Raw genomic sequence first — 15,077 nt, 5'->3', positions numbered from 1 at the left:
TAATTGGAAGTGTGGATGACACACTAGGGAAATTTTGCTACAAAGAAACATAAAGAGGGGCAACTCAGTAGGTAGAGTTGCTTGCTTTGCAGTCCTGGGCCCCTCAGTGGAGGGAGAGAACTCACTTCTGCAGGCTGCTCGCTGCCCTCCACATATGTTCTGTGTGTGTTGTTGCTCCCTCCCCACCCCCATAATGAGTAACAGTGGTAGATCTTTCAGAGGCACAGGGAAAGTGGAGGAGTAGCTAGAGGAAAATGAGTGTGTGGGGGTGTCAAAGATTGATGGGGTGGTGTGTATAACGACAGTCCAACAGTTTATGTGCTGAGGCTGACATAGTAAGGAGAGAGCAGTGAGATTGGACGTCTCAGCAGCCACAGGTGAGGTGAAGCGAAGGCGATAAATACATAAGCACAGCAGTGAGGACGTCGAAGAGACAGCTCATCTGTCGATGAAGCTAGAGAATGTTAGTGGAGCTAGAGGTAGATTAGTAGATTGCTTGTAGGAAAATGAGTTAATGTTCTCTGATGGCCTTTGTCTAATAAGGATGGTCAGGGTTGTCAGAATTAGCATTTGATGTTGGAGAGATGTGGTAGCGTTTTAAGAGCATTTTGGAAGATGGAAGAATTATTGACTAGAGAAGATCTAGCAGGCAGATGTCAAGGTTTGGAAGTTTACTTGACCTTTGATCTTTAGCTTAAGTGATTCCAGTTAGCTAAGGAGGGCGGTACAATCCTTCCCTGAAGAGGAGCTAGCTGTATCACGAACAGTAGAGGCAATACAGGTTCAGCTGTTTGGAACCTTTCTAGCCCTGTGACTGGAAGGATCACTTCTGGAACATTCTGCAGGTCCGTTGGCCAGTCATAGAATTAATAACTATGAATAGGCCGTAAGCCACAAATTCACAATTGCTCTTTTGCCTGTGTTCATTGAGTATTTCATACTTTATGATGCTGCTAAAAAGATGTGTGTTGCTATCTGAGTGATGTCTGTTTTGCAGAAATGATACCAATGTAAAGAAAGCAAAGTGCTTTCACTGAGGAACTCACAGTTATCCTGATAAACATGAAAGCTCACAAAATTTCACAGGACCTGTATTTTCCATTAACCTAGACTTACCAGTCATATTATTCCATACCTTTGTTTGAGTACAAAGAAATTAAACATCTATTTTTCTTTTTCAGGTGCTGGAGAATCTGGTAAAAGTACCATTGTGAAACAGATGAAGTAAGTTCACATAGGGCCTGCAAGACTGAATTTACCCTCTTCATAGAAACTTCATAATGTTTTCATTTTCCGTTCATGGTATTGACTTGCGGTTTTCTTCCTTTTGAAGAATCATTCATGAGGATGGCTATTCAGAGGACGAATGTAAACAGTACAAAGTGGTTGTCTACAGCAATACTATTCAGTCCATCATTGCGATCATAAGAGCCATGGGACGGTTAAAGATTGATTTTGGGGAAGCTGCCAGAGCAGTAAGTACTTCTCATTTCCTCTTCACTTGCCGCTCTTCTCTAGATGCAGTTAAGCCAAATTTGTGTCATGTTTTAGGGAACAAGAAGAAGATAAGATGGTGCGAATACTGTCTGACTCAATAGATAGTAAGTTACCACTGCAAGCAGAGCCCGGGAGTGGGATTCTGTCGATAGAGGTCTCGGTGGGCTCTACTCAGTCGCTTCTGTCACAGTACCATGGACCTTTATTTTATCGTAGTTGATGATAGTAACTATAGACTCTAGAAGACAGATTGTGTAGTTGTCTCCAATTTTCAAAGTGATTTCAGGTATTCAAAAAATGTTTTGTCACTATCTTACATTGAACTCTGGGTTATTACTTACTCAAATATAATTCTTTATTGCTTTACACACATTGGAATTTAAGTCAGTTAATGATAAGAATAATATATTTAGTAGACTTTGAGGGCAGTTTGTGAAGTAGGGTGTTTGATCCCAGTGGAGAAAGGACCAAAATAGAAGACCTTTTATATTGTCACCAGCTCAGTCTCAGGAGAGTGCTAGAGAAGTACAGGGTGCATCAGAGGATGTCAGCTGTGTTCAGTGACACAATACTCAAGTGCCATGGGAAAATAAGTGGAGGAGACTTGGGGGTTGTGCCTGGAAAGACAAAACTGTATGGTTCGAGTAGCTTAGGGACTCTTACCAGCTGCTCAGTTTATCAAGTGCAAGTTAATGTTTGGTCAGTGGGAAGTTGAAGGGGAACATATTAAAAGGGCCATTGTGGCTTCAATGTGTTGTTGAGTAGATATATCTTTGGGGTGAAATAAGGGAACAGGACCTAGATTAAGTGTCAATGGCGAAAAAGGAGGGGAAGGAAAATGTGAGTGACTTTCCTTGTCATATGACATAGTTTAGGGCCTCTTCTTCCCTCCTGGGCATTGTCCTAAGGGCCCGCAGTGCTCGGTGAGTAAGTGAACAGCATTCAGCCCAGAGGCTGCTTTCTGCCCCCTTTTCTTTCTCTTTGAATTTTATTTAAATTATGTGTCTATGTGTGTTTAGATATGGATATGTCCCTATGTGTGTGGATTCCCTTGGAGGCCAGAGGGGTTTGGTTTTCTGGAGCTGGAATTGCAGGCACTTGGAAGCTACTTATGTGAGTGCTGAGACTTAACTCCAGTTCTCTGCAAGAGCCATGCATGCTCTTGACTACTACGCCTGCGTTTTTGGTTCCTAGAGACAGTGTCTTACACACTAGTTCAGGCTAGATTTAAATTCACAGTGGTATTTCTGTGCAGGCTAGTCTTCTGTTCTTCTTAGGGAAATTGGAGAGTTCAAGTAAAGTTTTTATTCCTATCTTAGCCCTTTCCAGTCTTCGTCTCTTGTTGACTTTTCTTCTTTGCACTGGAGCTCTTCCGTGTTCTTTTCTCTCCTTCATGTTATCCAGCTACTTCTCTCTAGTACTTGTTGTATTCTGTAGCACTACCAGAACTGTGTTTATTGATTTTTCTTGTCTCGCTTGGCTTTTCTCCTGGTATTTATTCCTCTTAGTTTCTGGGACGGCTCCTTTAGCTCGTACTTCTTTCTATCACTTGTCCACCTCTGTTTCTCTTGACCGTTCCTCTCCCTTTCATTTACTTCCTTCATCAGATGTCATTAGGGCCTGGGGAGAGAGCTCAGTCAGTAAAATCCTTGCTCTCTGTGACGACCTGAGTTTGATCCCCAGAACTCACAAAAAGCAGGTGTTGTTGGTGTGAACTTAAAACCCTAGTGCCGGGGAGACCGAGATAGGAGGATCCTGGGGGCTCTGTGGCCAGGCAGCCTAGCCGAATCAGTGAGCCACAGGCCAAAGAGAGACGCTGCCTCAAACAAACAAGGCACATGCTCCTTAGCAACAGTACTGAGGTTGTCCTTTGCTCCACACACATGCTTGTGCTCACGCACAGACACAGCTGGTATCAGTAGTACTCCTGTGCCGCCAGGTAGACCTGACATTCATAGTCCCTCCCAGGACTCCTGAGTCATCTGTCTTTACAGCAACCGCTCAGCCTAATCCAAAGTCCTTTTAAAATAAGCTTTTAAAGTTTTAATCTTTTGTAGTTTCTCTTTTTCTCTCATAGCTAAGGCTTTATATTTGTATTTATCTTTTTTATTCCTCTAGTTTTTAATGGTTGTTAAGAGAGTGAAAAGAATAGAGCCGAGTATGGTACAGTTCTCTTTTGTATCTGTTTAAGGGCAGAACTACAAGGTTTGCTGTCAGGAGGGGCACTCTGTAAGCTTATGGAGAAGGCTTTATTTTCAGGAAGCTGGAGCAGGCTGGTGAGCAATTAAGTAGAAAGGGGAAAATGTTCCTTAAGGACATTCTTAGAGGCCAGGCAGTGGTGGCACACACTTTTATTCCCAGCTCTCGGGAGGCAGAAACAGGCAGATCTGTGAGTTCGAGGCCAGCCTGATCTACAGGACAGGCTCCAAAGCTACAGGGAAACCCTGTCTCAAACAAACAAACAAACAAACTAAAAAGAACATTCTCAGAATCAGAACAGAACAGTACCAGTATATAGTATTTTGAAGTTTCTAAAATTGGAATAACATGGTATTAAAAAAATACATGTGCTTAATTATTTGTATGCCTGCTTGAGTATAGCTCAAATTTCAGGACTTGTGTAGTTTTCAGATGTTACATAAAGCAGTATACCATGGAAAAAAATCTTACTTGTTATTTAGTATGTTTGACAGTTTGTATAATGCTTAAACATTTCTTAATCATTTGCTCTTTTATTTATCATCATCATCATTATTATTTTGAAAGAGAGAAGAGGGGTTGAGAAGATGATTGAGTGGCTAAGAGTGCTTGTTGTGTAAGCATAAGGAACTCCTAGTACCATTGTTACAGGGAATCATGCGTGGTCCTCCGTGTCTGCTGCCCCTGTACGAGGTGCAGAGACAGGCAGATCCTGGAAGCTTGTTGGCTGGCCAGTCTAGCTAAATGACGAACTTGAGGTTCCGTGAGAGACCATGTCTCACGGGAATAAGGCAGGGTGATAGAGACATCTGAGCCCTTCCTCTGGCTCTCCTGTATGCACATACGTGGGTGTGTGTGCACACACATATATACAGTACTCCCACACCACACGAAAAAAGAAACGAAAGCGAGAGAGGAAATGCAGATCGTGCATGAAAATTGTTACAGAGATCTGCAGTATTGCCCGGTGAATATCGGACAGAATCTGGATGTAGAGTTTGGCAGAGTCAGTTTAAGTGCAGTGTGGTGATTTTGTGGGTGATTAGGTAGATGTACAAATTGTCAGTGTTACTGCATCTGTGTTCCACAGTGCTTTTTGCTTGCTAGTTTTTGTTTTCGTTGATATAAACATCCCAGGTGATAGTGGCGCACACCTTTAATCCCAGCGCTCAGGAGCTAGAGGCAGGCAGATCTCTGAGTTCAAGGCCAGCCTCGTCTATAAAGTGAGTTCCACAACAGAGCTGTTACACAGAGAAACTGTCTCAAAAAACAAAACAAACAAATAAAAGACATGCATAATCTATTCTCCCTTTACTTTCTGTTTATGTATTATGTGATTAAAAAATAACTTCATCTTTATAGTTACTTGGAATTTTTAAGGTTGTAAATACTAGATTTATATAGAGAAATCTTTGAGATCTGGGTTCAGTTTGGTTTTTGTTTTGGAACAGGGATTCTCTGTGTAACCCTGGCTGTCCTGTCTCAGTCTATACACATTGAATTTAGAGATCCACTTGCCTCTGCCTCCCTGAGTATTAGGATTAGAGACGTGCGCCACCACTGTCCTGCTGTGTTCAATTTTACATGTGTATAGAAATGGGTAAAATAAATTAAACCATCAAAATTCTCATATCACCTTTTTTAAGGCTTACAAACTAATAAAATTCCTGTCTGAAGGTCAGGACATTATGATCGTCTTTCTCTGCTGCCATCTTTTCTCCTGCTGGAGAATGTTGGTGGTGTTCCCTAGATTTCCTAACATTTTCCTTGAGGGCTTGATTCCTGTTACTGGGCCTGAATCATCTCCTTCCTGTCTGCTCTCTGCAGTGAAGGGGAAGGAGCAGGCAACCTTTGTCGTAGTCCCTGAGTCATGTTCAGACTCCACTTCTTAATGCGCACATCTTTTTGTTTCTATGTAGTGGCAGGCACATGCTCTACCACTGAGCTATATCCCGCAGGTCTTGGGAACATATACACCTGTGCGTATATGTGTGGGCATAGAGTGTGGGAGGCTGGAGGGTGATTGCAGGTGTTTTCTTCTACCATTTTCTACCTTATGTTTGGAGACAGTGTCTCTCTAGATGGGGAGCATGCCATTTTGGCCAGAATGGTAGGCCAGTGACCTCCAGGGATCCTTCTTTCTGTGCTTCCCAGCACTGAGGTTAGAGGATGTAGCTCCCTTGTGCTGTGGCTTCCAGCTGTTACATGAATCTGACCTCAGTCCTCATGCTTGCATAGCATGTACTTGGTCACTGAGCTGTGCTCCCAGTCCTCATTCAGGGCTTACTTTAACAGCATGGAGATCTATTGCATTGTCTTTATGCTGTGTCTCACAGACCAGTATTCCCTACTCCCACGAGAGAGGATTGGGAGTCCATCAGAAGGATGGTGGTATGACATCTAACATATGTGTATATGTGCATGAGCATGTGTGAAGTGACACTCGTCTAGTCTTAAGGAAGTGGGAACTCATCTGCCCTCTCTTAATTGTTTTCCTAGGATGATGCCAGACAGTTATTTGTCTTAGCTGGCAGTGCTGAAGAAGGAGTCATGACTTCAGAACTCGCAGGCGTGATTAAACGGCTATGGCGAGATGGTGGGGTGCAGGCTTGTTTCAGCAGATCCAGAGAATATCAGCTCAATGATTCTGCCTCATAGTAAGTAAATTTTCCCCCTTGAAACTGTAATAGAAAATGATTTGGTGAGTCTAGAGAAAGTTCAGTACTTATCTTAAGGAAATATTTAAGTATGAGAAACGTCCAGAAGTCTATAGAATCCTTTGTTACAGCGCTCTCACTTTAAGACTCTCTGTGGTGCATTTACAGCAGGCAGGTGAGGCTGAGACGTCTAGTAGATCCCTATGTATAGGACAGGCACTGACGGCCAGCTGCAGGGGAAGCTAAAATCGGATATGTCTTCTCTCTCACACGCGCGCACACCCTGGTTTGCTATTGTATTTGACACAGAATCTCACTGTGTAGCTCTGCTGGCCTTGAACACACAGAAATCCACCTGCCTCTGCCCACCATGCTAGGATGAGAGGTGTGCGGCCCCACATCTGGTGTGTCAGCCCTTTTTACACTTTCTCTATTGTACTACGAATCTTTCTGGTAGTAGTGATTGCCACTTAATTTTGTGTGGGGGTGGGTACTAGGGATTGAACTAAAGTCTCCTGCATGTTAGCGCATGCTCTTCCAGTGAGCTACATCCTCAACCCTCTTTTTAGTTTTTATTTTGAGACACAATCTCACTCATGTTGCCAGTGAACTCATTGTATAGCCCAGGCAGGCCTGAGCTTGTGATCCCTCTGCTTCAGCCTTCTAAATGCTGAGATTACAAGCCTGCGCCACAGAACCCAGCACCATTCACACCTTGTGCCAGACTATGCTAGTAGACTTCTGTAGAATGAGAATATTGTGTCAGAGAATAGAGGTGAATCATTTCTTCATCAAGGAAGTTCTCTTGAGTATTAGTTTTAAAGAATTGGTAACTACTACTGCTATTTTACTATTACATGGGATCCCATTTTGGCCCCTACATGTTTATTTTTAAGGCCTGTATTCATGGTGTATTTTAAAAATGTGGTTTGTGTGTGTGTGTGTGTGTGTTGGGGGGCTCGTGAGTACTTGTCATCTGTAGCCCTCTCTGAGCTAGGTAGTGCACTTTTGATTATTAAGGTATTTTCTCTAGTATTATATTTCCCCATCCTCATTCTGTCACAAATTGTTACGAGCAATTAAATGGTATTTATAAAGCTTCCTTACTCTTATAGTGGAAATGGTTTGGCATACAGTAAAAGGATTTTTGTCCACTTTTTAAAAATATAGGATTGTTTTTATGTGCTAGTTTAGGTAGTTCAGTGGTCATCAAAGGTAGATTTTTAATTGCTTCTTCTGTCATATAGTGGGTAAGCTGTGACTCCCAGTTACGTGTTGGGTATAGAGTTATCTCCTGCCAAAGTTGTTCATCTGAGCTTGATTTGGATCTGGTTTGTGGAAGAACTGGGTGACACACTTAGAGTAGTGCCGCCTGCTCTTGTACTTCTGTCTGGAGTCAACGAAGATTTAGCTTTTTGTCGCCTCTCTACTCTTGCCCCTTTTTTGAAAGAGGATCTTGTTACATAGCCCAGGCTGGCCTGAAACTCCTGTATATATGTATATTTTCCTGATTGCTCTCAAACTTGGAGCCTCTTGCCTCTGCCAAGTGCTGGTTTGACAGGCATATACTGGTGAGACACCGAGTGTAGTTCTTCTAATTTTTGTAATTCAAATGTCATTCCCTAATGAGCTCTCAAATAGTTATGTATGCAGCCGACATAAATTTAAGTATCCAAGAACGTGTGTTTTAATTTTTTTGTGTTTTATTTTCATGGGGTCTTACTATGTAGCCCAAGCTTTCCTAGAACTCTGGAGTCCGGGCTTACAGGTCTGTACCACCTGTAGGTTTGGTTTTTTCTGTATAAATACATAACTCATTTCATATTAGATTTCAGGAATTTTTCTTTAGCAGGAACAAAATTGCCATGGTTTTAAAATCTGCCTTCACCACATATTTAAAGCCATTTTTGTTACTTTGTGCAGAACCTATTAATTTCCCCCTGCTAGATTTGCTTTTCCCTCTAATTCTATTACACCGAAGAGATAATATTCTTCTGTCCCATCAGTGAGTTTTAGGGTCTACTTTTTTGGTTTGTTGGTACTTAGGATCGAACCTTGGACCTTACACATCTAGTACCTAGCTAGTCTCAGGATCTACTTTTTGCTGAGTAGATAGTTTAGTCTGTTGACCTGTTGTGTCCATGATTGGCTTTACCAAGTAAAAACCAATGTGTATTTCATCTAGTTACCTAAATGATTTGGATAGAATATCCCAGACCAACTACATTCCAACTCAACAAGATGTTCTTCGGACAAGAGTGAAGACTACAGGCATTGTGGAGACACACTTCACCTTCAAGGAGCTGTACTTCAAGTAAGTTAAAGCCTTTCCCTGCCTGTGCGTGGCACAGATTAGCCAACATGGACTTGTTTTGGGTTTTGAAACAAGGTCTCACTATGTAGAACAGGTTGGCCTCAAACTTGCATCCTCTGCTGCTAACTGCCGAGTGCTCAGGCATGCACCACCACACCTGGCTTATTAGTCCCCCTTAGTTAACTTCTCTGTAGGGGTGTAAAGTTTTGTAAGCAGTGGTCCTTGGTTTAGAAACTAAATATATTTATTGGCCATTAGCTTAAGGTTGCATCTGATTGAAGCCCACATACTTTTTTTCCCACATATTTATTTTTTTCTCCAAGTAACATCAGTATTTATGCCCATTTAGAGGAAATTGAATGTAAAACTAATTAACAGTTTACCTACCATTAGAATTAATAATGTAATTGCCAATTTGTGTTAATTCACATTTATTTTCAAGACTTTTTTTTAGTTGCCAAATAGGTATTGAATGTTGTTAGGATTGCAACAGTGCTGAGTAGTTAGAAAATAACTTTCATAGATGGCTTTGTTCTGACATTGTGATACTAAAATAGAAATATTTTCTTAGCAGCATTCTCTCAGTGGCCCCTTCCCGCTAAGCTTAATGGGGTGGAGCTAAACTTGGCTTTTGTATTGATGTATGTAGTGCAAAGTAGGCCTGGGAATAGAGGCGTTTTATGGTGGTGATGACACAAACAGTAATTGTTTTAGAGGACATTCTAGTGCTTTAAAAGAATTTCCTCCTAACACCAGTCATTCTAAGAAAAAGCCTCCACTTCTCTTTTTGTTAATGATCTTTTAAAAATGCTAAAACTGCTGCTGGTTCCTTTTTTTCTGTTCGTGACCTTTGAGTTGGAAGCAACCTTTCCCCCTCCAACTCCAGGTGTGGTAAGGTTTTGAGAGGTTACTTGGTTGTGACTGTGTGAGTGTGGAAGTCACTGCTACTGCACACAAAGGGAGCGCTGCCTCAGATCCTCAAGTGAAGAGTCAGGGCTTCCAAGTCCACACAGGACTTAAGCACCAGTACCAATTGAGGTATTGGAATTCTTGGGGTTGGCTGGGTTTGAGACAGGATTTCTCTGTGTAGCCTTGGCTGTCCTGTAACTCACTCTGTAGTCCAGGCTGGCCTAGAACTGAGAGACCCACTGGCTTCTGCTTCCTGAGTTCTGGGATTAAAGGTTAAAGTGTGCACCTCTACCCAGCGCAAGGTGTTGAAGTCTTTTTATTTGTTTGAGACTTAGTCTCTCTATGTAGCCTTGACTGTCCTATAACTCACTCACTCTGTAGACCAGGCTGGCCACAACTCAGAGATCTGCCTGCCTCTGCCTGCCTCCTAAGTACTAGGATTAAAAGCGTGCACCACTACCTGGTAAGGTATTGGAATCTTAGCACACTAACTTGGATTTGAAACCTAGTGAAGGATTTTAGTGTGAACTGGCTGCTTATCTTAAGTACTGATGAACTTAATAACAAAATCAGCAGAAACTGTATGGATTACCCTTGAAGCCATAGGAATGAGATGTTTCTTTGTGTACTGTAAAATTAATAATTCAATTCTAATTAAATACCAAAACCAATATTTAGTGTGGGAAACATTTTTGGTCATTCATAGATTGGTCTTTAGCTAGGTAACCTTGTCTTTCTATGTAAGAGTCAGTAGCCAAGTCAAATTACTTACTATCTTTCTATGCTAGGATGAGTAGCCAGTCAGATGAAAGTGCCACATCCACGTTATTATTGGCTGGAGATACCTGATTATGAAGTACTATCACCTCTTCCTTTTCCTCTTCTCTCTAGGCAAAACCACTATCCATTTATTCAAACATTTATTGAGCATCTACCATATGCAAGGCATTGTGTAATTGCTTACTTGCCTCTCAGTTATGAGGTAATGTTTATAAAATGTTGATCTGTTAGTGAATAATACTGTGTTACTATGTACTAAAAGCCAGTAGTGGGGATTTATAGCATTCTGCTAGTTTATGGACTTTACAGAAAATGGGACGTTAACTGCAATTATTGGTGTGCTAATAATATACCTCTCTTTCAAAGATTTATATGGTGAAATGTTAGCCTTTTTAAGTCCTTCAGTGCGACTCTGGATTAAGGCCAACTTGTGATGACATCATTTAGCTGTCGCACAAGACCAAAGGTTGCAAAGGACTGCAAGATCCTCCAGAAGGGAGAGTTGGGCCAGGAAGAGAGAGGATGAATGTTCACATCAAACGTACTTAGAGAAAGCACATGGATCTTACTTCTCTTAATCTATAGGGGCAAAAATATCCCTGGACATTTAGGCTCTGAGTTACTGAAGATTTCACTCACTAGCCAGACACGGATCGTGAGAGTATGTGAACATTTGACTGTTGACCCCATCCAAGAAGGTCAGCTGTTCCTGTCATTGTAGGAAGTAAAAACAGACACTGTTGACACAAACTTAGCACTTAGGGGTCTAAAATAAGTCTGGAACAGAACATAGTGTGTGAGCAGTTGAGGCTTTGCTACTGCTGATTAGGTTCAAGCAAGATATGGTGTTGGGAAATGCTGCTTAGGCTTATTTATTTTTGAGATAGTCCTGCAGTGTAGCACAGGCTGGCCTTGAACTTGCCATTCTTCTAGGCCTCCAGAATCCTGGCTGAGTCATTACCCCCAAACTTGGCGCGGGGATTTAAAAAAAAAATTGATCAAATTCTTAGTATTCCAATATAAAATTTAATTTTTTTCTGCGAGTATCTCTGTATATTTTTCATTAACACAAGGCAAATAAACTTGGGACTCAAAATGCAAGTTGGGAGTGCAGAAACAAGCCACTTTGAGAGGCAGCATAGTGAGGCTGAGGAAAGAAAGTGGAGTTAGAGGGGCTGGAGATATGGCTCAGAGATTAAGAGTGCCAGCTGCTCTTCCAGAGGTTCAATTCCCAGCAACCTCTTGGTGACTTTCCAGCCACCATATAATGATATATGGTGCCCTCTTTTGGCAGGCAAGCGGAACAATGTATACATAATAAATAAATAAATCTTTAAAAGAAAGAAAGTGGATTTAGAGTGCCAGCTGGTCTAGGGTGTAGTGCCTGGCACCATAGTAGACACCCAGCAAACACCAGTTGTTATGGCTACAGTTATCTTCAGCTGGGCTCTTCAGCTCTGCATGGGTTCTTTCTTTTCCTTCCTTCCTTCAATCCACTTTTAGTTCTGAACTCTGCTGACATTTGGCACATCCAGTACATGTTTTGAAAGGGAGGAGGCTCAGCTGTGGGCTCTGCTTTTAGCCACTGACAATTATTTAGACACATTTGATTTGAATCTTGTCTTTTCTGTTATAAATGGGATTTGAATATGTGATAACGGGGAGGTTCTTAACCATGACAGACTAGAGAGAACTGTAAATGTGACTTTGCTGAATCTGTGCTTTCTTTCTTTACTCAGAATGTTTGATGTAGGCGGCCAAAGATCAGAACGGAAAATGTGGATTCACTGTTTCGAGGGAGTGACAGCAATTATCTTCTGTGTGGCCCTCAGTGACTATGACCTTGTTCTGGCCGAGGATGAGGAAATGGTATGTTGAAACATTCAGTACAGCTAGGAAATGGACAGAACTCCTAGGAAGATGGGTTGCCACCATTTGCTCACAAAAACCAAAACTTAATGCCCTTTATTTTCTTGTCATTGAGGTTAGATTTCCAATTAATTGTTCCAGTCTCCATTTGCTCTCGGCAGCCACATTATGTGGACAGGATTGCATCTTGTCAGCCATCCCTTCTCATCCCCTAACCCCAAGAACTGCACAAATCAAGACTGACTCAGCTTCAAGCTATGCTAATCTCTAACTTAGTTCCGTGAGTTCATTTTGCTGCTAACCCATCCAAATCCTGTTTGCTTTTCAGAACCGGATGCATGAAAGCATGAAACTGTTCGACAGCATTTGTAACAACAAGTGGTTTACAGACACGTCAATCATCCTCTTTCTTAATAAGAAAGACCTTTTTGAGGAAAAAATAAAGAGGAGCCCATTAACAATCTGTTACCCAGAATACACAGGTAAAGGTTGTGGGTCCTGTTGGGTCTTAGGTCAGCAGTGATGACTCACGCGTTCACTGGGTGTAATGTGGAGTTCTGGTGGGTACATACTGTACATACTGTACCCACTGCAAGTAACCTTTATCTCTTACCTCAACTCCGTGCTCATTCTTTCTTTTCTGTCCACTTATCAACTTTCTTGGCTATTTAGTTCATAAGGTGAAAGATGGCATTGCCACCATTTCTGTGTCCCCTCCATTAAAACAACGAGGCTGCACTGGGATTGCTTAACCTCAAGTTGAGTTTCTAGCAAAAGATTCTGGTTATGGCTAAAGAAAGTATGCCAGGCGGTGGTAGTGCATGCCTTTAATCCCAGCACTTGGGAGGCAGAGGCAGGCAGATCTCTGTGAGCTCTGAGTTCGAGACCAGCCTGGTCTATAAGAGCTAGTTCCAGGACAGGGTCTAAAAGTACAGCCAAACCCTGTCTTGAAAAACAAAAACAAAAAAACAAACAAACAAAAAAAGGTAAAAAGCTGGAGGCCAGTCAAGTTATTTGAGATTAGGGAATCACAAACAAGAATGGCAGGACTGTACCACTATGTGAAAAGCCATAGTTAATTATTTCCACAGAAGGACTCTTGTTAGCTGAGGCACGATATTCTTTTTACAGTCAGAGAGATGATTGTAAAATGAGGAGAGAAAGTGATAAAGTGAGAAACATGCTAGCTATCAATAGGAGAGAAATAAAGGTTTATAAAGTCTATAAAAGAAAACAACCAGTATCTTACTTTAGGGCACTGGGCCAGGGGGATGGCTCTGCAGGTAAAGGTGCTTTTGCTAAGCCTGATGACCCAAGTTCAGTCCCTGGGACTTACAGAACCAACTCCTGGAAGATGCCCTCTGACTACCATGTGCACACTGTGGCATGCATGAACCTACATACATACACCTCATAAATAAATAAGTAATAATTTTTTTTTAAAGAAAGCAAGGAACATGCTTACAAAAATGAGTAGTCAGCAATACAGATTTTTAAAAGACTAGAAAATGACCTTTGGAACTGACTGTTTGTTTTGTGTGGTTTTTTTTTTTTTTTTTTTTTTTTGGTGTTTTGTTGGTTGGTTGGTTGGTTGGTTGGTTTTTCAAGACAGGGTTTCTCTGTAGCTTTGGAGCCTGTCCTGGAACTTGATCTGTAGACCAGGCTGGCCTCGAATTCAGAGAGATCTGCCTACCTCTGCCTCCCGAATGCTGGGACTAAAGGTGTGTGCCACTACCATCTGGCGAGCTAACTGTTCTTATAGTTTGGTTGTGAGCCTAGCCTTCAAGGGCCGAGCCATCCCTCCAGGCTAGCACTACCAGCTGCTGTTGTCTTTGTAGTTTACCTGTCTTTAACAGGCAGTTTCTAAGTCTGTCCTAACTAAAGGCTTCCCAAGGCCAAAAGATGATGTAGAAAGTAGATGGCGAGTGCTGATGATACGTATTAAAAGTAAGGCTTGCTGTTGGTCTTCTCTTCCCTACTCCTTCAAAAGCAGCAGCTCTATTGAGATGGAACTCAGCCTTTAAAGTGTGTTGCTAGCTGTGCATAATGGTGATGCCTAAATGCCGCATTGGGAGGATGAGGTAGGAAGTCATGAGAGTGAGACCTGTGTCAGAGTATGGAACTAGGGTCCCACTTCTTTCCATCTTCTATTTTGCCTTGACTTAAGCCTTTTAAAAACTGGAATGATTTTGAAATGAATGCTTTACCTTCTTGGGATCCTTATTTCAGGATCATTCCAAGGGGCAACATGTGCCTTTTAAACACTTGCATTCTCTAGAAACATACCCACCTACTTTTCCTCTGTACACTGTCTAGATTTCTTTTTTAGCTAAACAATCTAAATGAAGAGGAGTGAAACTTGTCCTTTTCCTTATTCCTTGTGTGCGATGATTTTATTTTAGTTACAGTGGTAGTCCGTTTTCCTGAAGAATCTAGTGATTATAGAACATCCTAATGACAACAGAAATAGAGGAAGAATTCTGTTTGTATTCGGTTGTGTGGTGTTGCCTTTCTTAAGTGCATATGGATGGCTGTTATGATTGGAGCTGACAGTGTTGGTTGTCTGTTTCAGGCTCCAATACATACGAAGAGGCAGCTGCTTACATTCAGTGCCAGTTCGAAGATCTGAACCGAAGAAAAGATACCAAGGAGATCTACACTCACTTCACCTGTGCCACAGACACCAAAAATGTGCAGTTTGTGTTTGATGCTGTTACAGATGTCATCATTAAAAACAACTTAAAGGAATGTGGACTTTATTGAGGAGACGGGATCAGTGACAGGTAAACTCTCGGCAGTTGGTTACAGTGCTCTGGTGGGGTGTTCCGCCTTTGTAGTTGTTTTTCTAATTA

At 41.8% G+C, this 15,077-nt stretch overlaps 1 protein-coding gene across 2 annotated transcripts in view; it reads left to right on the top strand.

The window, feature by feature from the left end:
- Nucleotides 1-15,077, top strand: part of Gnai3 (G protein subunit alpha i3) — a 37,763-nt gene that overhangs the window by 20,627 nt on the left and 2,059 nt on the right. For both annotated transcript variants that reach the window (XM_050121001.1, XM_050121002.1), the window contains exons 2-8: nucleotides 1,182-1,224; nucleotides 1,334-1,475; nucleotides 6,196-6,353; nucleotides 8,539-8,667; nucleotides 12,096-12,225; nucleotides 12,554-12,707; nucleotides 14,798-15,008. In XM_050121001.1, the coding sequence (XP_049976958.1) occupies nucleotides 1,182-1,224; nucleotides 1,334-1,475; nucleotides 6,196-6,353; nucleotides 8,539-8,667; nucleotides 12,096-12,225; nucleotides 12,554-12,707; nucleotides 14,798-14,988 (947 nt within the window). In that variant the 3' untranslated portion in view covers nucleotides 14,989-15,008. The remainder of the gene's footprint in view (nucleotides 1-1,181; nucleotides 1,225-1,333; nucleotides 1,476-6,195; nucleotides 6,354-8,538; nucleotides 8,668-12,095; nucleotides 12,226-12,553; nucleotides 12,708-14,797; nucleotides 15,009-15,077) is intronic.

The sequence above is a fragment of the Alexandromys fortis genome, unplaced genomic scaffold (assembly GCF_014885135.2).
Source record: "Alexandromys fortis isolate MF-2015 unplaced genomic scaffold, M_Fortis_MF-2015_v1.1 scaffold_176, whole genome shotgun sequence".
NCBI lineage: Eukaryota > Metazoa > Chordata > Mammalia > Rodentia > Cricetidae > Alexandromys > Alexandromys fortis.
The sequence above is the reverse complement of the archived record's forward strand: the minus strand, read 5'-3'. Positions and strand labels throughout refer to the sequence as shown.